Source organism: Bactrocera tryoni, chromosome 3 (genome assembly GCF_016617805.1).
Source record: "Bactrocera tryoni isolate S06 chromosome 3, CSIRO_BtryS06_freeze2, whole genome shotgun sequence".
NCBI lineage: Eukaryota > Metazoa > Arthropoda > Insecta > Diptera > Tephritidae > Bactrocera > Bactrocera tryoni.
In genome coordinates, this window is record NC_052501.1 from 960,835 (window position 1) to 987,014 (window position 26,180).

General features: G+C 39.9%; 1 protein-coding gene across 3 annotated transcripts in view; it reads right to left on the minus strand.

Annotated features, from left to right (window-relative positions):
• The window catches only part of LOC120771069 (5-hydroxytryptamine receptor 2A), a 137,686-nt gene that overhangs the window by 63,976 nt on the left and 47,530 nt on the right, over positions 1-26,180 (minus strand). The window contains exons 2-5 of one of the 3 annotated variants that reach the window (XM_040098880.1): positions 21,059-21,171; positions 17,821-18,014; positions 15,725-16,600; positions 1,591-1,724 (exon numbers count right to left, since the gene is read on the minus strand). In XM_040098880.1, coding sequence (XP_039954814.1) covers positions 1,591-1,724; positions 15,725-16,600; positions 17,821-17,836 — 1,026 coding nt within the window. In that variant the 5' untranslated portion in view covers positions 17,837-18,014; positions 21,059-21,171. Of the gene's footprint in view, positions 1-1,590; positions 1,725-15,724; positions 16,601-17,820; positions 18,015-21,032; positions 21,172-26,180 lie in introns of all 3 variants that reach the window. The other 2 variants (XM_040098879.1, XM_040098878.1) reach the window with 2 other exon arrangements.

A 26,180-nucleotide genomic window follows, 5' to 3' on the forward strand; every position in this document is an offset into this window, starting at 1 on the left:
AGTATATAACCGTGTTCCGTTCACCATGAATATATTCAAAAAATCTTACTACGTTTAGGTTCAAGAGAACTTGCCATATAAATTCATTGATATTCGCGAGAATAATGTAGTGACCTTGCGTTGGAAGTTCACCACAATGAATAGTTAAATTCTGGTATTTAACATTGTAGAAACCAGACACTTTAAAGCTGCCCTCTTTTTGTTTTATTCGGAAGGAAGAAAGGTATGAGCAGCAATGGTTTTTCTGTTGACATATCATGACATGGGGGACTTTTCTCAATATTATGAACTGGAAGCTCTAATCTCCATAAAACAAAAAATTAGAAATAGGATATTGTAACCTTTACCGGATCCGTTGAAGAATATTAACTCTTTACATACCATTTGATCTATCGGCGGATTGAAAGTGCAGAGATAAAAATATACAACGAGAGCGTTAAAAAGGAAAGGTTCGCTTTCCCCGCTGGGTGCATGAGAGTTTGTGCGTTAAGCATCAGTCAGTCATGCTATTCTACGATAAACTTTATACTCCATACAGCCATACATACACAAACACATGTGTTTGTGGGCGCTTAACTTTATGCGACGAGTTGCGCCATTTAAGGTACAGCCTAAGGACATGCGTTCATCATGGAAGGAGGTCATAATATGAGCTTGTGAAATCCGCGAGTCAATTCTGTTTGTATGTATGTATTTATACACGAGTTCTAGCAAAAACAAAAACAAAATAACGGATATTTTATTGCTTTATGAATCTTTAAATAATAAGTGGGGACACGGTAAAGCGCAGGGATGATGATGATTCCAAAAAGTTTTCAGGCTTTTATGGGTCCTGTTATGCTATGGGTTTTACTGAGTAGATATTGCTGTGAAGTCAATTAAAATATATATATGTACACACGCTGTAGACTCGTCTCCACTTTATGCGTTGAAAAAGAAAAATGCTGAAGAATAAATTGTAAAGAAGCAGAATACTTCGGGAATCTTGGTCAATAAGTGCGGCCTGGAGAGTTTCAGGATCAATTTAGTGACGGCAAAGTGTTTCCAATCAAATTAGCGTCTTTATGTGGGAAATGAAGAAAGAAGACATGCCGTCCACTTTCGCCGTACTTTTTGTGGAATTTGTCTCTTATATTTCGAAAGAGGCTTTGTTTTTGTTGGCAAACCTCGAGAGCAACTGTACTGACCGGTTTTAATTTTAGTTAGGCACTAAATAAAAGCCAGAATCTTTTATAAGAACTTCTACTGCCGAATTGAGAATCTTTAGTTGTATGTGCTTGAGGACCCGAAAGCTACTTGGCGAGCGCTTAGAAATTAAGACACAATATTTATCACTGAGATACTAACTTATTAGCTACGCTTTATTTTGGAAGCATTATCGAGAAAACTAAATATTTTCATGCGACCTCTGATAACACTGATCTGTTATGCTAAGAGATCCTGTAAGTTGCTAACAAATGGCTGCTGAAATAGTGACTAGGGAATATTGGTGGTACCATGCAATACTGCGACTCTGAACTACTCGCACCTCTGAGTTTTATAGTATATCTTATTCACTGTTCTCTTTAATTTGTGCAGCCTTTTGCTTACCTCATAGACGGCGCCCAACGGCATCACCAGACAGGCAACGAATAAATCAGCAACAGCCAATGATGCCACCAAATAATTGGCAACATTCTGCAAGTTACGTTCCAATATTATGGCAGCAATTACAAAAACGTTTCCTATTGATGAACGCCAGGAGCAACAACAGCGCGGAAAGCGAGACCGAAAAGGAGTCGACGAATGAACAGCCCGTGTCGATGCCAACGCAGTCAATAATGGTGATTGTTTTTGGTGTTTGTTTTCCATACAAATACAAAAAAACATGGCAGCGATTTGATGATTTCATGTGAGCCAGCGTCCATGCCGTAAATACGGAGGAATTCATTTCAGTTTTTACAAGCCATTAGTCCCATGTTGGTCGATGTACGTAGTGGTGAAAGCGTTCAACAGCGCATTATTATAATCAATGTGCGGCAAGTTGGCATGTTTTTGTGGTGCCACATCAGTGTTCGCAATTATCGCCGGTGTTGAAGAGTATTTGAACAGCGAATATTGTGTGGGCGTGGTTGTTGGCATGAAAAGAGAAAAGCGAAGACATAAATATACAGATATGAATACAGGAGAAGAAAATATCATTCAAAAATAAAAAGTATTCCATAAAAGTCTTCGGTTTGTTTGCTCAGTTAATTCTCTCTGAATTTCAATTGCATATCGCTTACTGCGGTCAACATATTCGGTACCTAGGGGCTTGAATAGTTTTTGTTGGATTTGGACAATTTTTGGTCAAAAGTTATCATATCTTAAAGGAATTATCTTTTGATTTCTTCTATTTTCATACTGTTTGTAGGGATTCTTAGGCTAGGCAAATTTGGTAGCTTTAGTGGTTTAGGAGATATGTACATTAAACTTATTAGAGGGCGGGGCCACGCCCACTTTCTCAAAATGGTTTGTCCATGGGTGCCCTTTGCTACTGCGATCCCTTGTGCCAGTTCTTAGTTACGGCACTGTATAGATTTACTTGAAATTTAGGGTTTGTCCGGAAAGTAATAGGACTGATTTTTTTTTCGCCGCGACTGTACTTCGGAGCGTGCGCGCACCGAATGTTGTCTCCGAGCACCTGGAGAATTAGGAAAAACATTTTCGCGCAACGTGTTTCTGTGAGTGGTGCAAGCCGAAATTGCTCTAACGAACGATTAATTTATCACAAGTGACGAGTTATGGATTTTTGAGTATGATTCCGAGTCTTCCGAGTGGCACACGCCGGCGTCTCCTCGCCCAAAAAAGGGAAGATTGAGCAAATCCAAAGTGAAAACGATGCTCATTGTCTTTTTTGACATTAAAGTCATCGTCTACCATGAATTAGTTTCTCCTGGACAAACCGCCAACGCCAAGTTTGACGTGAAAGTCCTCAAGGGACTCAAACGAAGAGTCAACCGGTCCGTCAAAACATCGCAGGCGATTGAAAGCTGCATCACGACAACGCCCCGGCTTACACCGCCTTTCTTGTGAACAGCTACCTAACCAAGGTCGGCATCCCAAAGCTTCCGCAGACGCCCTACAACCCAGATGTGGCCCTCCGGAACGTTTTTAAACAATTGTAACGATTGGTTCAATAAATTTTTTTAATTTGCCTCAGTTTTAGTACTTTCCGGACACACCCTGTATAGCGGTCTAGTCCTTCATCACATTGACATTGTCTTTTTTAGCGTGTCTGCATTCCTATAATTGTGAATATGGCTTGCACTGGGTGTGTGTATCGAAATTAATCAAACGATTCAGCAGACATGGCGCTGTCAATAAGTCACGTGTCGATGTGTCAATGTGCAGTGCACCGACATGACAATGACAACGCTGGAGTTAGCGGTGACTTTTCATAGGCGTTAGCCATTTCTCGCTGCGGCAGCCAGTCAAGCCGCTAATGTAGATTAAAATGGATAAGTTGCGATAATGCATGCACAACCATATTATCTTAATGAGCACTTACATCGGTATGTGTGCATGTGTATGTGCTTGTCGGGGATTATATCTTAATGCATGCGATAAATCATTCACCAAAGCTGGCTGTCATTATAGTTTGCCATGGAAATTATCGCAAATGAATTTATGTGGCGGATAATGAGCCAAATTACTTCAGTTATTTAGGCATATGCGAATTACCCTTGTTTTAAGTTTTTTTTAAGTTTAAAGATAATTTTAATTTCATCCATTCTGTCGTACAATTTTATAGTTTATTCTCGCAGCTTCGAGCCTTAAGTATATTATGCCGTTGTCAATCTTGAAAGAAGTCAGGAGGAAGGAGGAAACACACGAGCAGGCTGTTCACCTATGTGTTTAGATTTAATAGGGTTTGGTTGAGATTTGGACACGAAAGCTTGTAAACTATTTCAAGTCTGCAAATGAGCCTGGAAGTATTTTTCTTCTACTTTCCGCTCCCTTGGTATTCAGGAGCATTAAGTTAGGTCATTTATCTAATGTTCGCACTTCTTTCTGGCCCAGTTGCCCTCTCACACCTTACGCGCGTATTTTGGTGTGACAAAGTCCATAAATAACACTTTTTAAGTTGGAAAACTTTATAACACCATCACATCATAAATTAAGTTTGCCCCGTTCCTTTATTGCAATTAATGCGGCTTAAAGCCCGTAATAGGCGGAACTTAAAAGCGAACTTAGCCTGTGAACCCATAAGTAGTTTCGTTTATGCGGAGTCCATAGTATCCGTAGCTGCGGAGCGTGTTGCGCAAATTGACTTGGCAAACTTTTCCATTTGCACTATCTACATGCTAAAGTGCAGCCAGCGCCAGGGCCAGCGAGGACATTAAAGCAGCATGGATGCAACAGCAACAACAACAGCAGCAAAACGGCGAGAAAAGCCAAACCTTGAAAAATTGCCGGGGAAAAGGTAATCATAATGACGTTGATGATTAAAAACTTTACGCGCGTTGCATGCAACAAAATACGCACAAACAAAAGAGTGCAAATGAAGAGAACGCTGCTTCGACATTAAAGTTGCACACTTAGAGAGTGCAACAAAATAAAAATGTGTCATGTAATGATAGCCAAGTGGCGGCTGAGCGGGGCGTGGGCAGTGGCTTTTTACAATGCAAGCGCTGTGCCACATCATGGCGGCGAGGGCATTAAATAACCTTAAACAGTGATGACTTCGCTCGTAAAATTCGGTGGTTTCCAAGAAAGAGAAAGAAAAACAAAGTGTTGTGTGTATGCAATTGAGTACATAAACACACACATACACACGCATACTTAATAGCAAACGCGATATGAAAGTGAATTTTGAATTCGTTGTTACGCTAAATACAGCATCTGTGCACCGACTTATGGCCAGCGTAGAATTTTTATGCAATTTCACATACAGTTGCCTGGCGCATAGCATTGGTTGGCTATCTGAATGAGTGTGAGAGCCCCAGCGTTCTTTTATAGAGGTGTAAGCATCCATGGTTATAAGCGAAAGGTATTAGGTATGGAGAGAAATCAATGTAATCCGCTGTCACGTGCTGATTTTCGGTTCTTAGCACTTGAAATTATTATTTTACTTTCGCAAGAATAGTGTGTTTGTGCCCCGCCTCCGTCCTTGAATAATTGTGTATATCGCCAACATAAATTCCGCTTATAATTTCCGCATTGGTTTTAAGCCATTGCCCGCCGCTGTACGTACGCAGTCTGGGCTGCGCAAACACGCAGGATAAGTACATTAGGAAGCATAAAATTAAAGCGGAGATGGAATGAGATTTCTCAACTCCTGCCCCAACTATCGCCCGCCACCCCAAAAAATTGAGTAGTAAAATAATACTCGTGCTGCGATATCATAAAATATCAGTGAAAATAAAGTTGGGTAAATCTGCAACACTGCAGTGCTAGTGAAACATGCGATGTGCCTTCATAAGTGGCGCACATACGTACTTCTATTACGCATACATACGCATTCGTCAGCGGAAAATAAAACGGAGAAAATGCGCCATAGAAATAAAGATAACTGCTGACGGCAAGTGCTCTCCAAAAAGGTGGGAAAGAATACTGTTTACGAGAATGTTAGGGCCACTTGAAGAGAATGTGAAGATAACGCAAATTTGTTGCAATGCCGAGTAGCTATGCCACCACTTCGTGGTTGCTTCTTTCACGACACAGTGACCCTCAAAAGTGGCTGCAAGCAAGAAAAACCTTAACTTCGGCTGCTCCGAAGCTATTATACCCTTCACAAATAAAATAATGGTTTCGTACGAAATCTTTTAGTTTTTATGACAGCTATGCGCTACAATTTCATCGGAGGAAAAAGTTTTCCATACAAGAACTAGAATCTGATTGCTCAGTTTGTAAGGCAGCCATATGCTATAGTGATCCGATATCGATACAGAAAGACAGACGGACAGATGGACAGACATGACTAAATCAATTAAGCTCGTCGCGCTGATTATATGTATATATTCGGTAGTCGAAAAACTCTTTTCCTATTTTGTCAATAGATGTCGTTGCAGTCGTATATCTCCAGTGCAACCACACTGGGCATACCATATAGTGTTGGAAAGGTGAGATTGAATGAAGCTTTACATTTCACCAAAAACAAATTAAATTCGGGGAAGTTGAAAAAAAGTTACAGCTGTTCAAAAATGAGTGAAAATAATGAAGAAATTCGCTATATTTTAAAATTTTTGTATAAAAAGGGAAGAATGCCATGCAAGCCACAAATGAAATTTGTGAAGTTTACGGAGACGATGCTGTATCAGTTCGTGTAGCACAACAATGGTTCGCTCGCTTCCGTTCTGGAGATTTCGAAATTTCGACTTACACTGATGGAATAATGTCTCTAGCGGAAAAATTTGTTTGTTTATTTATTAGTATAAATGTAGAAAAAAAATTAGTTGAAATTTGATTAGAAATATGAAAAGCCTTTTTTGAATACCGCAGTTAATAGCTGTAACGCTGATGGACCACGTGCCGTATGAGCAACATCCAAACAATGGAGACGCGCACTCCTTTGTGAATTTTTGGAAACTACTGGCCTTGGATCATATTCTGCGGGTGATGCAGTAAGTAATGATGTGTCTGTCGCTTTGATCAAAGGCAGGCGTGTAATGTCCTTATGTCCTTAGGCACTCGAATGCGCCGGTACAAGGCAATTCCGGTGGCGAATGCGTGAATGTGAATAAAAGTGCAACACACTGGCAACCTAATAACGGTTTCGCTTTTTCTTCCTTTCATGGCGCATCCTTTTCACCTTAAAGTAGCACTTACATGTATCCACGCAACTGAAAGAAAAATAAAAGCGAAAAAGAAATGAAAAGTAAAACGCCCAAAAAGTCCGCTACTCGTGTACACTCTTCTTTCCGCTGATTTACCGAAAATTAAACTTCCGCCACAATTTGTGGCAAGCAATTTTCAAAGCACACTTTCTTTTTTGGCTTCGTTTTGAATAGACTCTCTTTGCCTTTTGCACACACATTGCAACGCCTTGCGTGCGACGTCTGTTCTGCGGGTGTGTGCGTCTGCTGCTCGCCCCTGCCGCGGCTGTAGCTGCCATGCGTAGATGCCGACTACACAGGCATTCTCTTTTGATATCGTTTTGTTAGTGTAAGCTGGAGACAAGCGACAAGTGTTGGTTGCCGAGTAGGTTATGGCACACTGTCACTTTTACCTTGGCACTTATGACTGCAAAGAATCCGATAAACGACTTTCACCTGTTTCGTGTAGCTTGTATGCTTCCACACAGCTGTTTACACAACTTGAGCTTCGTCTATACATATAGTATGTACAATGTACACGCTTGCATATTTCTCAGCAGGACTATTGCATTTGAGCTTCAAGATGTGCATAATATTTTCCGATTTTTGTCTCTGGCTACGTAGGATGTTGTAGAGTTTAGGTTCGGCATTTTTGTGATAAGTGAAACGAACATTTCAGTACGACTTCGAAAGCCTGTAAACCACCAATGACAGGTGAGGCTGCGAGATTGTGAATTTCGAAAACCGTTTAAGGGTCAGAAAAGTTTTCGCGCCCATCTGGAGACAGTTCGTTCGTTTCACTTCAGCCGTCCACTTTTGGGTTCGATTGAAGTTTTGAGCTATTACAATAGAGCATTTGGCTGGAAAACCCTAAAGGGTTGCAAAAGAGAAGAGAAACGTGAATTGATACATTCTCCAAATGCAATCTTATGCAGTTCGTCGAAAATTGAAGCGTTGCTGATATCTTTTGTGTTTGCTGCGATGTGTGCAATCCACTTTGTTGCTGTTGTTTTCTTTCCACGCCCGAGCACGTTGAATGTGAATATTAAATTGGGTGCCGCTCAGTGGCAGCTGGAAATGACAAGCGAACGCCCGTGACATGCGAACAATGAAGAAAAATAAGTTTTTCAAACTTTATGCATATGCACTTTCACATAGTACATACATACGCCAATACCAATGTTTGTTTGCTGTGCATGTGTGCATGTGTTATACATATGATGGAAATGCGAGAATGCATTTTCTTTGGTTGATTTCCGCTTTTGCGCTCCTGTTTGTTTGCTGCTGCGAGCTCATGTGTCACTCATGCTCAATTTCACGTTCAATTGTCGGTGCAAGCACTCTTACACACGAACACACATGTATATATGTATATAGTATAACGATATGATGTGGGTAGGCATGTGTATCTCAGCAAACTGTGGCCAATTTGTAGTCTCCGCCTCCGCAGTGCATATTTTTGTGTCACACAATTTGTTGACAGCGAAATCGTTACTGGCTCGCCTTGCCGCTTAAGGCTTTCCGTATAAAAACTATGCTTCGAAGGGCAACCACAAATGCACGTCGAATCCACAAGTACAGCTGTTCAAAAATGAGTGAAATTAATGAAAATATTCGCTACATTATGAAATTTTTATTTAAAAAAGGGAAGAATGCCACGCAAGTCACCAATGAAATTTGTGAAATTTACGGAGACGATGCTGTATCAGTTCGTGTAGTACAACAATGGTTCGCTCGCTTCCGTTCCGGAAATTTCGATGTGAAAGATGAACCTCGCTCTGGTCGACCTACCGTTGAAAAAGTCGAAGAAATTATGGAAAAGATTGACCAGGACCGTCACATAAGCAGCCATGACATCGCTAAGGAATTCAACATTCATCATCAAGCGGTTTTGAAACATTTAACGAAAGCTGGCTACAAAAAGAATCCCGATGTTTGGGTACCACATGAATTGTCTGTGAAAAATTTAATGGACCGAATTAACATCTGCGATTTTTTGCTGAAACGAAATGAAATCGAACCATTTCTGAAGCGAATGGTAACAGGAGGCGAAAAGTGGAAGTGTGAAAAACATCATGGCCCGAGGGTGGTGAAGCTCAACAAATGGTCGCAAAGCCAGGATTGACGCCTCGAAAGGTTAATGCTGAGTGTTTGGTGAGTTTACAGAGGAATCATCCAGCGTGAGCTGCTCCAGCCTGATCGAATGATTGATTATACTTTTTACTGTCAACAACTGATGAGATTGAAGCAAGCAATCGAAAAGAAAACGGCCGAAAATGATCAACAGAAGGGACTTCGTCTTCCATCAGGACAACGCTGGATCACACACATCTTTGATGACTCGCCAAAGCTGGGAGAGCTTGACTGGGAAGTTTTGATGCATCGGCCATATAGCCCTGACCTTGCACCATCGGACTACTAATTGTTTCGGTTAATGCAGAACTCCCTTAATGGAGTAAAGTTGGCTTCAAGAGAAGTCTGTGGAAATCACTTGTTCCAGTTTTTCGCCGAGAAACCAGAAAAGTTTTACACTGATGAAATAATGTCTCTAGCGGAAAAATGGCAAAAAGCGGTCGGCCAAAATGGTACATATTTGGTCCATTAAAGTTCATTAGAATTATAAAAAAATAGTTGAAGTTTGATTAAAATAATTTTTATGGACTAAACAAAAAAATACGGAAAAATCCATACCTTCCGCCCCCCTCCCCCCTTGATACCCATCGAAGACTTCTCATAAGCGCAGAGAGTTTTGTTGTCAACAAAATTTAGTTCAGAGCGACGAGAGAATTCTACTGGAGCAGCAGTTGGAGAGAAATATTTAGAGTGCAGTGAAGTGTTGGAATGTTTTTCTATCTGATTTTGATTCATTTATCACGACACAGCAGATATTTCAACGAATTGGCGCCACAAATTCTTTTGTGCTGCTTTAAATGGGACATTAAATGAAAAGGTGTTTTTCCACAAAGTGTCTATTGAGATTTTCTTCCATTGTTTGCCTAATGCAGACATCCTTACATATTTGCCTCGCTCTTCTCGCATTTCTACCTTCGACGTTTCGGTCGTTCTGTTTTTGCGCTGTGAATTCCTGTGCAACACCTTTTTTTGGGAAGAAATCAGACCGGCAGTGAATTGTTGATTGTTGTTTAATGCATTTTTGTTGCTATTGTTGCGCCATTGTGGCTGATACCGTTGCCATTTTTCAATTTACCATTTCTACTTTATCACTTGGAAACTTCACGTCGCTTTGTGCATGGCTTCAATGTATTTAGCGTTCTCGATGCTCCATTCTCCCAACATTTTTTCTCGGACAAGATTTTTTCTTTTGATTTCGAAAACTTGTTTTCACCAGTAGAACCGCTGGACATGTGCTTAGCTGTAAACGGCTGGCAAAATAGAAGTGGAAAGTGGCGGAATAAGGCAAAGCAAATAGTGAAAGCAAAACGAAACTATTGCGCCATTTCTTGGTTCTTGGCAACTGCGGCTCTTGTTACAGTTTGCCTATTTTCTGGCGCACAATCTTTGCGTTGTTGTCCTTTCAAATTTGATTTCTTTCTACTTTGAATTCTGTTGTCATCAGTTAGTCGCACTTTTTCCTTCTTGTTTCGCCTTCTTCTGCCGTGCTTTGTTTGCCTTTTTTCGTTCGTTTTGCTTTGCTTTTGAGTGAGCAAGCCTCACTGGGCGTTGCTTGTGGCTTATTTCTTCCATTTTCTTTTCAGTGGCTTCTGCAATTTGTTGCATTCTCTGCTAGGCATCAATTGTTCGTTTTTGTTGTTGTTACCTGTTACTTGACGCTAAGCGCAAAACATAAAGCTGCTTGTTTCCTTTCTTTCCATTCTTCCGTCCGAACGCTTCCAGCTACATTTTTACTTAGATAATCCATCTCTGCTCAGTGTGTGTTGTTGTTGGAACAGTTCTTTGCTTTTGTGGATTTGTGTTATTTTATCACCCACAACTTTATTTGGATTAGAGTGTTCAAATAAATGGAATTCTAAGGAAGTCATTTCTAAGAAGGAACCTGTGGGTCGGTGGGGCTTCCAAGCAAACCTGCAGCTGGCCGGATGTGCTTTTGCGGAAACTTAGTTTTATCCACTTATTTAAAGCGTTTCAGAAAGTTTGACAGATTGGGGATTGTGCTATGTTTTCAATTTGCGCAAAGTTGAAGTTCGGGACAAGATGTGATGAGCCTAGGAGGCGAGATATAAGAGGGAAGATCAAAACTATTATGGGCCCTGCCTCATTTATATAAAATAAATAAAATACAACCAAAAATCTTTCGATCGGGGAGTTGTTATATTTTTGGTGATTGAAACCTGGATTGGCTTAACATTTCGAGTAAGGGTTGAATTTGTATCCTGAATAAATCAGTTTATTTTATTATTTCTGGAATAACATGAACATTTCAGAAATGATTGCTGGTTAATTTTCTCTTCAATTTTAATAAATACTCTGACTAACAGAAATTTAATTTATACATTTGAAAGCTCTTTTTTGTTGCTTTAGATTTCGTCTTCTGATTACACATTTTCTTTATTGTACTTTGTTTTGTCGGCGATGAAGACATAAAAGATTTGATAAAGTTGCGGCCATTGGCAACAGCTGCTGGCCAGCTTTTGTGGTCATTATGGGGCTGCTCAATTCGCGGTGTCAAGGACAATGAGTTTTAAATACACTTAGGTCTATGGGCAAGTGAACTTTTCGACATATTGACAAAGTTTATAAATGCACAGATACCAGCAAAGGGTTTTTTGCTTGGACGTTGTAATGCTTGCGGAATTCATAGAGCTTTACCAGCAATCTCCAGTCGGGAGAATTTTGCGATGTCTCAAACAAAAAAATTATTCATAGAAGCTTAGAATGTTTGGCTCACTAGAGTTTAATGTTATTTCGTACAGGAATTGTGTGGTGCTGGTGCATAACGGGTTAAGCATGTTGTTGTTACTACAAAGGATTTGGTTAATTGTTTAGCAATGAGAAAAGTGATTTTCGTGTGTATATTGTTTGAAAATCGACCTTCTCCTAACTCTCATTATAGAATTTTCCGTTTCCCAGCTAAAGAGCTAGCTTGGGGAATGCTTCATCATCTGCATCCATTCCAAATGCTTTCCTATAATTTTGACCAAATATTTATTTTTCTTAAATGAAAAAGTCACCCTTACAGTTCAGTTTGAAGTGATTCAAATTGCGCAAATTCTTCTCGGAACCTATCATGCCTCAACCGTAAGCGACTACTAAAGAGTAAATAGCAGATAGGAGGGTGTGTGTGAAGGGTATAGTGAGAAATAAAGCCTAACAAGTATTTATTGAATGGTAATCATAAAATAAATCAAAAGGAATAACATGCATTTGTTTGTGTGTGTGTTTCCATGCCTGGGTGTCTGGTGTTGAACAAGTACAAGAATCATCAACTCTGCTTGTGTGACAAATACACTCTCGTTGATGCAAAGAAATTATTTCCAATAATCCACAATAAAGCCGTTTTTATACATCATAAATTTACTGTTATTTACACGCACGCACACACCAACACAGCTGCAGCTGGGCATGAGCAGTGATGGTGCTGTGGCAATATTGATATCAATATGCTTTGATGCAACTGGTGCTTGTTTTAATGGGGATCTTCGATATTTTAAGGCGATATAAATTGTTAACAGTCAAGCTTTGATAAAATGAGGGTTTGTATAATTCAATTCCTATTCAACTACATTCAGCTTCTGGAACATTTCTTATGTGTCAGAGTGCAGTAGAGTTGGGTATTTCTAATAAATTTGCACAATGAGGGTAGTTTTTAGTTAAGCAAAATGTCTTTTTGATATTTTAAGATGACTACTTTACGATATGCAATCATTGACGTAAGCTTTTAGAATTCATTCGTGCTTTTTGCGCCCAAATTTATGTCCCAAGGCAAAGGCCACAGACAAACAAATTATCTCTTAAGTAGCGCATAGGTAGCACAGATCCAGGTTTGACTGCTCTACGAAGTATACAAATTTGTACATGACGTTGTCATATGTATTTATTTTCTTAACCACATTTACTGCTGTTAAGGCTGTTGAATTGATAAATATGCTTCTTTCCACGAAAATATCGAAGAGGCGCAGAGAGCGTGCTTGTTGTATCAGTACATATACCCAATATACCATATACTTAATATAAAGACTTTCGAACTTCCGGGTGACTTTATACCGCATATCGGCCAGCAAGTGAGTTATCTTAATAAAATTGAGATAGTGTGTTTTTCTGAATGAATGAAGGTGAAAGCTCGCCCTGGATCCCATGTAACTAAAAGGTCTTATGCACCTGACGATACTTCCCTGGCTTTAATCCTTGCAAGTTGCATGACTATGAACATTTCATACTTCCGAACGTAGCTCTTCCTTACTTGTTAAATTATTATAATTTGCACAAAATTTACATCGAGTCATTTAGTGAAAATATAATACTTTAAAGTTGCGCTGTCCTTTGAAGTGTGAAATTCGATGAAGTAGTAAGCGAAAAAGAGCTTTCCTTCGAATTGAATTGCTTGCAAATTTTAACTTATGTGCTTGTAAGTGTGAACAGCGTGCGTATACGTTTTTGAATAATTTTCAATATTCGAAATTGCATGCCAAGTACTCGTGCTTCACAATAAACTGTACCCAGTGAACTCGCTCACTTCGCCTTCGCATCGCTTTGTGTCAGCCTGCCTTTTGTCATTTATGTGTTTGTAAACACCAACACCCTTTCCGCCCCGCTTGAGATGCGATTTGTGGTGAGATTTGCCCACAGCTTTATCTGAGCCGCAGTACTCTCGTGTCAATTGAAGCATATAATTTAGCATTTTTCATAAATTGGGCTGTTTAGAGAGACACGTATTTGTGACATCTACATGTATATACAGGGTATGCCCTGTCAATATTTAAAGAAATCTAGTAATATGATTGTGTTTAACAGTATAAACGATATAAAGAAAATCGAAGAAAACATTTTGTTCAACGTGATGGTTGATTTGGAGATTATCGCTAGGTTCTTGAGGTTTTGTTTCTAATTTTTCAGTGGAGGCCCCTGTTTTTGGCTCGTTAAATTGGAAAACAAAACGCACAAAAACGAATATGAATACACGAATGGATAGACGTGCCTAAAGGCGATCTTGTACACACATGATTAAGTTAACACTTACATTTTAAATAAATGCCCAGCAGAGAAATGCTGAGTTCGGAATGTTAGAAATAAAGACACTCTCCCAAATGAAGATATCCTGAAAATTTGTTTCTCTGTTAACTCTCTCTGGTTCGTTTCCAACTACAGACAAAATTAGCAGATTACTTCCAGGTTATAAGTTAGGTTAGGTTAGTCAGGTGGGTTAATGTGTCACGCATAGAGCAGTTTTGGCCATACGAGATGAAATTCAGTTACGAGATTCATGAAGAGTAGTCATCGTTACGGATGCCTGCTTTAGACGCGATTTCTAATAGACTCTGTGGCCACACTATCGATACTTCGTCCAGGGTTACAGTTTGCGCCCCCAAATGCTAAATCAGTTATGCTCGAGGTTATATTCATATATTAAAGTTATTCTTAGCAGGAATTCGCAAAAGTGTTAAGAACTCGAACCGAATTGCTTTGGGGTTTGTGTGATTTCCTACAGGGTGTGTGCAAATTTATGGTGTGTTAGTTATTTGCTCAGCTCACTGCGTGCTTGTCAATTTATTTTGTGATGGGATGACAGTTCAAATGGATTCTTAAAAAAAAAAAAAGCAAAAAAATGATGAAACTGTGCTTTTATTATCTGCTTGACATATTGTTAGACATTTCAATAGAGCGACGGAGAATTCGGGGTATATTTATAGGAGACAATTTTGCAAGGAGTGCATTTTTATTTTCTATGCTTGTTTAGCTGCTCGGATGTAGTGAGGTTTCTAACATCTCCTATTAATTGAAAGGGTTGGAATTCTAGAATTTAGTTAGTTTGGGGCATTTTGAGAGAGAAAAAATAAGTTGATAAAAATCAAACACTTTCTTCGAAAATCTTATTGGTATTTTAGATACATTTTACTTGGAAAATTAATTCAGTAATTCATAATGAGTTTCCAGAATTAAATTAATGAATCGTGTGTTATTCTTTTGAAACTTATACCCAAGCTGGAGCTCCAATGACAGCTTTTTAAATTTTGATTGTCTTCGCAGAGACTTCATGCTGTGAACTAAGTTATAATTAATGTTTTTTTCCATAAAATCTTATACTAGATAGACAGAAGAGCACACATCAGTTCGTTTAGAGATCTTCCCCAGAAGAAAACGGTTCGTTTTATGGCATAAACGTCTGAAGATACTTCAAAAGCCTTTATTGGTGGGAGAGAAAAAATGCATTTCCCCTCTGGTGGCGCTTTGGTGGGCGGTGCATGTCAAGTGTCACCCTGAGGCATATCATTTCCTAAAAGCAGTCGCCGTTAACTACATATTTGCTTGCCCTCTCACTTTCAGTCAAAGTTTGCATAAATTTTGCATATTTCCGACGCGCCACCGCGGCGCTGTGTGTTGCAGTTGTTGTTTGCGCGAAAATACCCAACTGAATAAGTGAAAGTTCAAAGGTGAAGTGCTGTCGTTGGCATGGCTTATGCCAACTTTTAATTTGCCAACAACAACAACAATCACGCAGATAAATGCGAAAGTGAAACGAGTCGAAATGACAACTGTCACCAACAACTTTCTGCTTATGCGGGGCTATGCAGTATGCGGCGGTCGCAACTCGCGGCCTCGGAACCTTTATTCAAGTTTAATTTGCTGCTCTTCGCATTTACGATGCGTTGACTTCATTAAAAGTGCGAAAAGCAATTAATTAAATTTCACTTCAAAAGCGAATATGAATGACGTGGCTATTAGTCGACAGGCTACAAACACACAGACGCGTGCCTACGCCAGCGGTTCTAATTTTTAATTTCTGAATTGTAAGAGTTAGCTGCACTACTCACCAATTATTGTGATGAGAATCAGCAGGCCCAGCACCACTGACGTGCTGCCCATACGCAGCAGTTCGCCGAAGTCCTCGTCGCCCGCGGTCGCATTGCCGCTGGTGAGATTCACCATGCTACCATTCATAAGGTCACTTCCGTTGTTGTCGTCGTCGTCGTTGGCGAAGAGCACGCTCGTGCCGTTCCCACTGGTGTCAAACAGCAGTGTGTCGTTGATTAGCATCGCGCCAAGGCCGACGGCGACGCCGCTAAATAGGTTTTCCGCAGCCGTCGTTGCGGTCGCTGTGGCAGCCGCTTTGGCAGCAGTCAGCACTGTGGTGGCAGTTGTGGTGAGGGTGGCGCTAAGCGGAGACGTGGCGAAGGAGGCGGCGGCCGCCATGTTATGTTGATGACGATGGAGATGTTGTTGCTGTCGCGGCAATTGCTGCATATTATGATTGCTGCTGTCTGCGCTGCTGCTGCGGCTGCTCCCCAATGCGTTGTGGGCGGCATGGCCCACCGTGCTGAGCCCAAATCCTATTATGACGGCTGTCGTCGCCGCCACGGCTGTGGCAGTGGTTGTGGTGACGTTGAGCGCCTTCGCAACCATTCGCTGCTGCAGGCTATCTTCTTGTTGCTCTTCGTATTGTTGTTGCTGGAAGCTAAATGGAAGCATATTATGTGGTGGTGGTGGCGGTGTTGGTGGCGATGTTTTGGGCCGCTTTGTAGGCGCGCCGCCGATGGGCGTGCGCCTGTAGGTGCGCCGTCTGCTATTGCTGCGTTTGTGGCTGTAGCTGCCACCGGTGCTGAGCCGCTCTGCGTCAACGCTGGCGGAGAAGACGTACGCGCTGCTGCCGCCGTCGCTGCCGTCCGCAATGTAAATGTAGTCGTGCGCATCTGCAAATAATGAGAATTGAATAGACTTGGTGCAAGTAAAGTAGAAGTGGGAGTTTCGCCTACACTTCCTACCATCTACTTAAATAACAGGAAAAGAACCAAGCTGAAATGAAAGCGACAACTTTCCACAAACGCTGGTTATTTGTTGTACCTGCAAACATGCCTCAGGCGTATTTGCTCGATCTCGCTTAGTGAGTCGATAGAGACAGTCATGTGGAAAAATTACCTTTAATACAGTAGTTGGAGGTGGAGCCTGGTTCTTGATTCACAGAAGCAAAAATTACCCAAAAATAAAGAAATAAAAACAATATAACATTCCACCTTTTTATTGGCTGCACTGGGTGAAGACTTAAAACCTCAATTGTCATATATCCATTCTTGATATGCTTTCTATTCTTTTCCAAACAAGCTTCCTTTTCAGTTTTCATTCTCCTCCATTTTCGAAAAATGTTTATGTATTACAAATACAACCACAAATTATTGGGTCGGGTTAAACTTCTACTTTGGCTCGACACCAGAGCGCCGCCACTGACCGGAAGATGTGCAGAAGTAAAACAAACTCGATTTTACCAACATTTTGGGGAATTATGCCAGGCGAAATAGGAAATTTCTGACTTTAATCTTTCATTTGTGGTTGCGCTCTCGTGTGTGTGTGCGTTTGCGTTTCTGTGCAGCCACAAATTGACAGGGCAACACGCACACATGCATGCACACGTTAAGTTCAAATGCTGTAAATTCACCGGAGCGTGTTGGCGTTTCTGCTAGTTGCTGCTGCCTTGAATGGAAAAAGGACGAATTTTCATTCCTGTCGGCAGCTGCGCGTGGAAAATAACTGAATGTTTTAGAATTTGCGTATTTAAATGCATTTGTTGGCGTTAAGGGATTTTTTCCGGTCTTAGTTTCCGGCTAGTTGCAGGAAATGGGTCCACCGTGGGCGAACTTGCACAAAGCTAGCACAAAATATTTCATTAATATTTGTGGGAATGCATTTAAAGCGGTTGTCTACGATTTTGTTGGTGAAAACTAAGTAAAAAAAGAAAGTAACAACTATATTTAAAATCAGATGAGTAAAATCGTTTTCTTCCTATTTTTAAGTTCAAAAACTCTCATACAGTTCTCTGAGCTTCCAATCATTACAGTTTCAACTTATTTTCAAATAATTTTCTGTTTTTAGTTCAGCTTAGTAGATTTCGAAATTTTTCGATTTCTTTGTCACTCACCTTTATGTTTTGACATATTTGCTAGACTGCCGATGTGCGCCGTTGTTGTTGCGACAACCACCGTTACCTTTGCTATCTTTCCACTTTATGCACTCGCTTCACTCGCTCACTTTTTTATTGAATTTCTTTTGTATCTATTGCGTTTTTAGGGGATTCATGAGGTTAACCAGATGTGTTAAAGTTTTTGGCATGACCTACATATACACGTACATTTTTACACGAACAATACATACACATATGTATATATGTATGTATGTAATATTGAGGCTGATTTTCTCCCATACAATTTAGTTGCGTATACGCCCTGCGTCACCAGAGCGACGGTTGCTTACTTTTCGCGTATATCATCAAAAGCACCGATACCTACAATAACAACAAAGCGTTGACAATGATCACAAACGAGCGCCACAATTGGCAGCCATGCACCGTTACACAGCAATTGCGGCAACATTGAGAAGCGCGGCAACAAAGGGCTTAAGCGCGCTGTGCGTGTGTGAGTCGCTCACTCAGTGAGTTGGCCACATTTCGCAAGTGGACGTCAATCATTGCAATGAGTGGATGAAAGTGCTGAATTGAACGCACTCCAATAACACTGCTTGTGGCGACATGTATGCGCATACACGCATACATAAGCACGAATACCTACATATATAGTATATGTTTATGGACATGCCCTTGCTGTAGTCCTTGCTTGTATGTGGTGAAGTGCGTGCATGTGTTGGTGCGGGTCTGTTGCGCGTGGCGGCGCTTTACGCAAATTGCCAGCAAATGCTCCACTTAGCGGTCGAGTGACGACAGACAGCTGTTGGCGCACGAAAACACACACACACACAGCCACACGCGCAAAAAGGAATGCGCCGCAACGCTTTTGCCACGTGAACTGATGCTTGTGAATTTACGGCGCAACCCTTTTTCGCTCTGCAAAGTTTCTTTTATATTTTGCAGTTATCGTTTTGTTGTTGTTGTTTTAGGGTTTGTTTCGGCGGGCTTATTGTTACGCTGCTAGCTGCGTTGATTGCTTCGCTGCCGCTGCGTGGCGCAAGGTTACCTTTGTAATATTAACCCGGCAATACTGTATTACTTCGCCCTGCTCGCTGACTTAAAGCTCCTATGGCAAAGTGCGGGATTATTAATTTTCTGGAGCTTAATAAATTCTAGCAGATTCGAGGGAATAGTACATCATACAACAAGAAGATGTTCTCATATCTTTGTATATGTTTGCTGAGTCTGGTCAATTAAATTTGCAATGACAACTTCGAAGATTTTTTGTAAAAATTTTCAATTCATAAATATTTTTAGAGTTTTTTTTTAATAAAGAAAATTAAATTAAGCCAGTGCTGGCTTTTCTAAAGGACAGAATAGTTTCCAAAAGCTGTGCTGCTAGTAGTTCAATAAGTTTTGTAGTTCGAAAAGAGAGGGCGTTGCTACCAGCCCAAATTTTTGTTTGTTTTGTTGGTGCACTCTTCATAGGAACGTTTGAGAAGTTTCATTTCAATCTGTCGATTTATTTTTTGTTTACAAGCCATTTAGTGTCGCCGTGTCACAGTATTTTTTTACAATGGAAAAAATTGAATATCGTGCAGTGATAAAATTCATAATTTTGGAAGTTGTAGCACCAAAAGAAATTCACAAACGAATGCTAAAAGTGTATAAAGATTGTTTGCCTACAATTAGAACAGTAGAAAGATGGATTGCTGAATGTAAACGTGGTTGTACAAGCCTTGAAGACGATCTATGTGAAGGACGTCCAAAAAGCGCATCAAGACCAGAAACCATAGCCAAAATACAGGATATGGTTTTGGAAGATTGTCGATTGACTGAGAGAGAATTAGTAGAGGCTCTACACATCTCATTAGGCAGCGTGAGACATATTTTAAGTGAAATTTGGGTTTTAGAAAGCTGTGTGCAAAGTGGGTGCCGCATTCGCTAACAATGGAACAAAAACACTTTCAAATGCGACTTTCTCAGCAACATTTGGAGCGTTTTTAAAAGGATAAATTGGATTTTGTGCGTCAATTCGTCACTTCGGATGAGACTTGGGTCTATCACCATGATCCTGAATCGAAACAAGAGGCGAATTGTGTGAACCTGGTTGTTCGGCTTCCAAACGAGTTCGTGTCCGGAAATCGGCCAAGGAGGTTATGGCATCAGTTTCTTGGGACGCGAGAGGAATTTTGTTTGTGGATTAATTGCAAATTTGTAAAACAATTAATACTGAATATTATTGTAACCTTTTGGACCAGTTGAAGGAAAAAATTCGTGAAAAACCCGGTTTGCAGGAAAAAAAGCTTTTTTCATTAGGACAATGCTCTGTGTCACAAGAGCAATCTGACAATGGCTAAAATCCATGAATCAAAGTTCGAATTGTTGGAGCACCCACCGTATTCACCAGATTTGGCGTGGGAAGCGTTTTTCATCAAATAAAGAGGTCATAACGGCTGTTGAAGCTTATTTTACAGACCTTCCGGATTCTCACTTCAGCGATGGGATCCACAGATTGGAGGATCGATGGAGCAAGTGTATTAATGTTCAGGGAGATTATACTGAATAATAAAGCGTATTTTGAATTATAAAATTGTGTTTTTCTTATGAAACGACAAAACTTAATGAACAGCCTGGTACTTGTGTTTATGTACTAAGGACAATTGGACATAAACGTAATAGAAAATGAGCTTGCATGTCAAGAAAACTTTGTCAAAGATTTGCCAATCAGTCATTTATTATCTTTTGCTTAGTTAAATTTCTCTGAGATTCAGGTATAGCAATAAGTACCAAGGAGCTTTATAATCTTAGCTTTGGTTCATGGAACGCTTTTTAGGGTTATGCTTTAAACTTATGGAAGATTTGTATAAGGGCCTGTTACATGTCAGACCAAACCCGACTTAAGAAAAGCGATTTGTATAGAACCAGGACGTTAATCTGAATCAGCGAGCATATGAAACAAGACAGGTCAGGGGAAAGGATATTAGAAGCGGAAACATGCTAAGTTTATTGAAGTTCCTATGCAAGCAAGTAATGACATTTTGCATGTCGATTTCTCGCTTTCACTGTATAAATATAGTTACACATTGTTGTTGTCTCTTAAAGTTATAGAAATTTTCGTTTTGATATTATTGTTTCGCTGTTATTATTTGCATTTTATATTTCACTTTCTGATTTTATTTTTTCATATTTTTCGTATGCCGTTATCTGACAGCCGGTTAATGCTTGACCTTTCTTTTAGCTTCTCAACAAATACCGTTATGAAGGAGTGAAAGCAGGTGCAGGGCTATCGACTTCATTGTATTTCTGTGTGTGCCGCCGTGGGGCTGCGGGCCCCACATACGCCAGAGCTGCCATTTGCGCGAGTGTCTGGAAAAAGTAAAGAAAAGCGAAATTAAATAATAGAAATTCAATAAACTCTCGCAGAAATCTTCTGGCATTCGCTCGTTTATGTATATATATGCAACCATATTCATATACCCTTATGTAAGTACCGCTGTGATTGTAAATGTTCGCATTTAACGTTCTGGGGCTTACGCACAATTGGTTTATCTACGCGAAGGTGCACACTCACTCACACACACACACAGCGGAGCCACGACTAATTCGTGACATAAACATTTGTTCCTCCAAATTGGGTCATGACATTTGCGCATATTCGGAATTCAATTATATTATATTGCGTTTAATGGGAATTGTAATTAACACGCGATTGGCGACAGGTCGCATCCTACAACAAACAATGCCGAGACCAACAATGGCGGATTGTTCGATTTTGCTGGCGGAATTCAGTGCCGCTGTAATTATGAATAAAAGGATTATATTCGAGAATTGAATGAAGAGCTAATGGACTCTATGAGTTATGTCCAACGAGTACATTAAATTTTCAATAACGATTACAGATAAGAAACTATAAATGTTTCGCAAAAGGTTTCTTAAATTAAATATCAATGATATTATTGGTGTGAACCATCAACAAAGTGAGTTGTATTTTGCATCGGCGTCGAGTAAATCATACCAAATGCTTCCAATTTTCTGAAGCAGAAGTTATAGGCGTTCGGAAGGTGCTTTTTTCCGTATATACGCAGAACACAATAATAAAATAATTTCAAAGGTCCGATTACAAATGGTATTCACAGTCTATTAGGCCAACACGGTGATGTGCGCGTGTATGCATGTATTTCTGTGGCAAGTGTTAACACGACACCATTAAAATTGAACGCAGAAGAAAAACATGCGGTTTTGAGCCTTCATTTTTATTTAATTTGAGTTTTCATGAGCTGCTGCCGAACCACTGTGTTTGTGCGTGCGACTTGATTGTGGTAACGGGACTCAACAGCTAAGTACGTGATATTAAAAACTCTTCAGGCAGTCAATCAATAGCCACCCCGAAATTTGATGAAACTTGGAGTGAGGACGTGGCCCGAAACACATACACAAGCAAATTCGCTTTACTCGTTAATGCATGTGTACACATTATGTATTATAAAGGGTGATCCATTTCGAGGGTCCCTACTTTTTTAAGAGAAAAACATAGAATCATCAAATTTAATCAAGAATGTTTATTATTATTCGAAAAGAATATTTTTTAGAAATTATTTTTTGAAGATTATATCTTTCAAATGTTGGCTGAGGCGACGACTCTTTTGGTCCATCCGTCGAGTCCCATTTTCGATGACTCGTTCGAGCATTTTGATCGGTAACTCGCGAGTGACACGCGTGATCTTTTGCCGAATTGCTTCGACTTAAGCGGAATTATCCGTATAGACTTTAGATTTTATATATCCTCACCAGGAAAAGTCTAACGGTGTGATATCACACGATCTTGGTGGCGAATCGACTGACTAAAAACGTGAAAGTATCTGCTCACTGAAATTTTCTCTTAATAAATCCATTGATTGAAGCGATGTGTGGGCAGGAACGCTATTAACGGTTACGTTCTTACCGGTATATTTTTTGAAGAAGTAAGGACCGATGATTTTATCGGCTCACAACCATACCAAACCGTTGTTTTTCTTAGATGAAATGACAGCTCTTGGATCCCTTCATCCTAAATGCGGCAACTTTGCTTGTTTACATACCAATTGACCCAGGAATGGGCCTCAGCGCTGAACGAAATTAGGCTCGAATACGTCGGATCTTCTTGGAACTTACAGCGAAGCGATATCTCTTAGGAAGGTCGAGCAGCTTTAGGTTTTGCGCCAAGTCGTTCCATACGATAGTCCAAGTTGCTGAGAACGGCGCCGAATCGACTATCCACCATCTTCGTGTGCAGTATCAGGTACGACTGCTATATTTTCTCCATTGCGTGCTGTTCGATCAAATATATTATCCAAAAATGGCATGACAGCCTGACACGACTCACGCGTCAAAAAAAGGCTATTGAAAAAAGTACATCTACTTGGATCACCCGTTATATAATGTATGGTACATACGAAGCTTGTAAATGATTTTGATTATGTGCGAAAATAAAATTTGCAAAATGCGATGAAATTTTATGAATAAATCCGGCTGATCATTATATTCTATTGGGCGAAGTGCTAACTGTACACAGTTATTTCACGCACACACACTCGCGCATGTGTACATGGCGATGTGAGCGAGCGTATCCACGTGAACTGTGTGTGGCACAAGTAATTTTGCTTTTGTAGAAATGATTGTAATTTTAAACGGGACATTATGCCGTTTAATGAGCCAAATGAATTGATCCTTTTATATTTAAATTTGCGCTTCCATGGTTAGTGAGGGAATAAACGAGAATTGGCATATAAAACGAGGCGACAAATAAATGATTTTAAAATTCATTTTTGATTGCGTGTTGGACGAAGTTTTTCCACTTGTAATTCACATTGCGGTTTTAAAAATACTACGAATTCCGGCTGTGAAAATTTTGTTGTTGTCATACATGAATAAAAAGTTAATTTTTTGTACAAAATCAACAATAAAATAATAACAGCATTCTATAGTTCTCCGTTGAAGGATAGAACAAGGGAAAATTGTATTTAAAGAATATGGCTTATGCTTTAAGTCTACGAACTAATACAAGGGTACATCAGCGTGGTATCCAAATGAGCGAAGCGAATAGAAACGGCTTGGCCAAGCTAAACCAAAATGGTTTAATTTTTCAGAAGATACAAAATTCCAGAGGTTCCTCTTATCTTATTCGGAGGCTCCTGTCTTCAACGTGTTGATAAGATGAAATACCTCGTTCTTTTCTTTGATAAAAATCTTTCATGGAAAAGAAATATTGAGAAGAGAGTAAGGAAGGTAGATATTGTTTTATAGGAGCCATAGAGGAGCTGTAGGGAAAATGTGGACGTTCTTAGCAAAGGTAGTGTTTAATGCTGCGAAATATGCCCTAAAAGGCTCATCGAAGTTTTGTATATGAAGGGGTCCAACAAGGAAATTCCAATACTTTTTCCTGGAAACTTGGATAATTGCTACTGTACTGTAGTGTTTTTTATGCAGAAATGGCTGCTATCAAGGTGGCGGTAAACGTATTGCGACAGCACAGCGCCAATACTAGCTCTGAGCTTGCTAACTGTGCACTCAAAGCTAGTCAAGGAGTATCTGCCCTCACATGAAATAATATCAAGCTGCGTCGTCATCAACGAAGACATAACCGAAACTGGCATTAGTCAAAAATATTGCTTTTAGCTCTGTGACAGATTTCAGTTAAATTATTCAATGCCTTGGGCAGAGACCAACCACTTTTCTTAGACCCAAATGTTCTTTCAGAATGGTTTTCACTGATCCTTCCGACATTCCAACGATGCCAGTATGATATCGGATTGTTAATCGTCGTTTCTCCAGCACCTTTTCTAAATTTTATTGACGTCTTGATCATCAGTTTAAGTTGATGGCCGTCCGTCCAGGACGGTTCGACGTCAACGTGTTTTCGAGTATCTTTAAATAGTTTGTACCAATCAAAAATACTTGCTTGTGACAAACAATTACCACCGAAGGCCTTTTCCAACATTCTGAACTTTTCGATAAAAGAAGTTTGAATCTCCACACAAAATTTAAAGGAACTTCTTTCTTGAATAATTTCACTCATACTTCAGAAAGACAAGCGTATGCTAAGCACTAATGATTATTTTGATATGACATTCAGCACAGATGTCACTGACAGTCATACCAACCTAAAACAAAAAAAAAAAAAAAGCGCGTGAAATTTAAATCAAAAAGCCTTACTGTTGTTTGCTCACAGAATTAGATTGTTTCCCCATTATCTGTTTTTTTAACAGAGATTTCAACAATAGCATCATTCATAAATTAAATATTTTCAATTAAATCCTTTGATTGCTGCAAATATTTGAAATTGATATGCGCATAATATTTAACTGCTAATAATTTTATTAAACAATTTCCATTTATCGTCGCAAAAATTAATTGCGAAAGCGGATGAGTCCGAAATTTATTGGTGCGCAAAAAGTTTATTGTTTTAATTTCGGCGATGGCGGAAAGACGGGCGAAAACGCACGCACGAAGTATGCTCCACTTCGGAGCAATTCATTAAGCCACATACATATGTATGGTGGATTATATATATTTACTATTGTATTGTTGTGCGTATGTGGCCACCGGAATAAGTTGGATAATGTGTGTGGTTCGTTTTGGCACCTTGCCACTTCCGTTTCGACGTTGCGTGAACTTTTCGCAACACATACCTGAAGGTCGGTCTCCTTCATTTGGATTTCATAGCCTCAATTTTCAATTTTTTTCTCTCTGCAGAACAAATCCAATTAAAATGATTTACAATGTTCGCTATGTCGAACTAAATTGGAAATATCGTCAGTACTCTAGGGATGCTGAGGTTGGTATCTACGAGAAGACTAAGAAAGTTACAACAGCCAAAATGTGACCTACATTTGTTGTATCTTCGAAAGATAGTCGCTCGAAACTCGATACTTTTAATATATTAGAATTATTATAGAATTTCTCCCAAAATCTGACTCCAATTGAAATCTGACTGGTTAAATTCATTCGGTAAGCACGTTGCTTTAATGTTTCAGTTAAATAAAGTTCTATGTACGATTGAAACCGGTCCTTTAATTTTTTCGGTTTCTTCACAAAGGTATCATGGTAGTTCCAACTGCTGGGAAAAAGAGTGTATGTATATCAGCCGCGGTTCTCCTTCTTCACTTTGCTCGCCTCTGCTGCTGTTGTAATTTTGTAGTGTTCTCGCCCTGTCTTTTGGCCTGCTGGTTCGTTGCGTACGTTTCAATAATTTAACGCAATTTTTGCAATTACACGCAATCACTTCCACCATAAATATACCGCTCTACCAACGAGCTGCTGCAGCCCAACCCCCCCCTTCCCCCCTTCAGGCTCTTCTTCTCGTGTTTCTTTATTTCTGCGAGTGTGTGTTGCGTGTA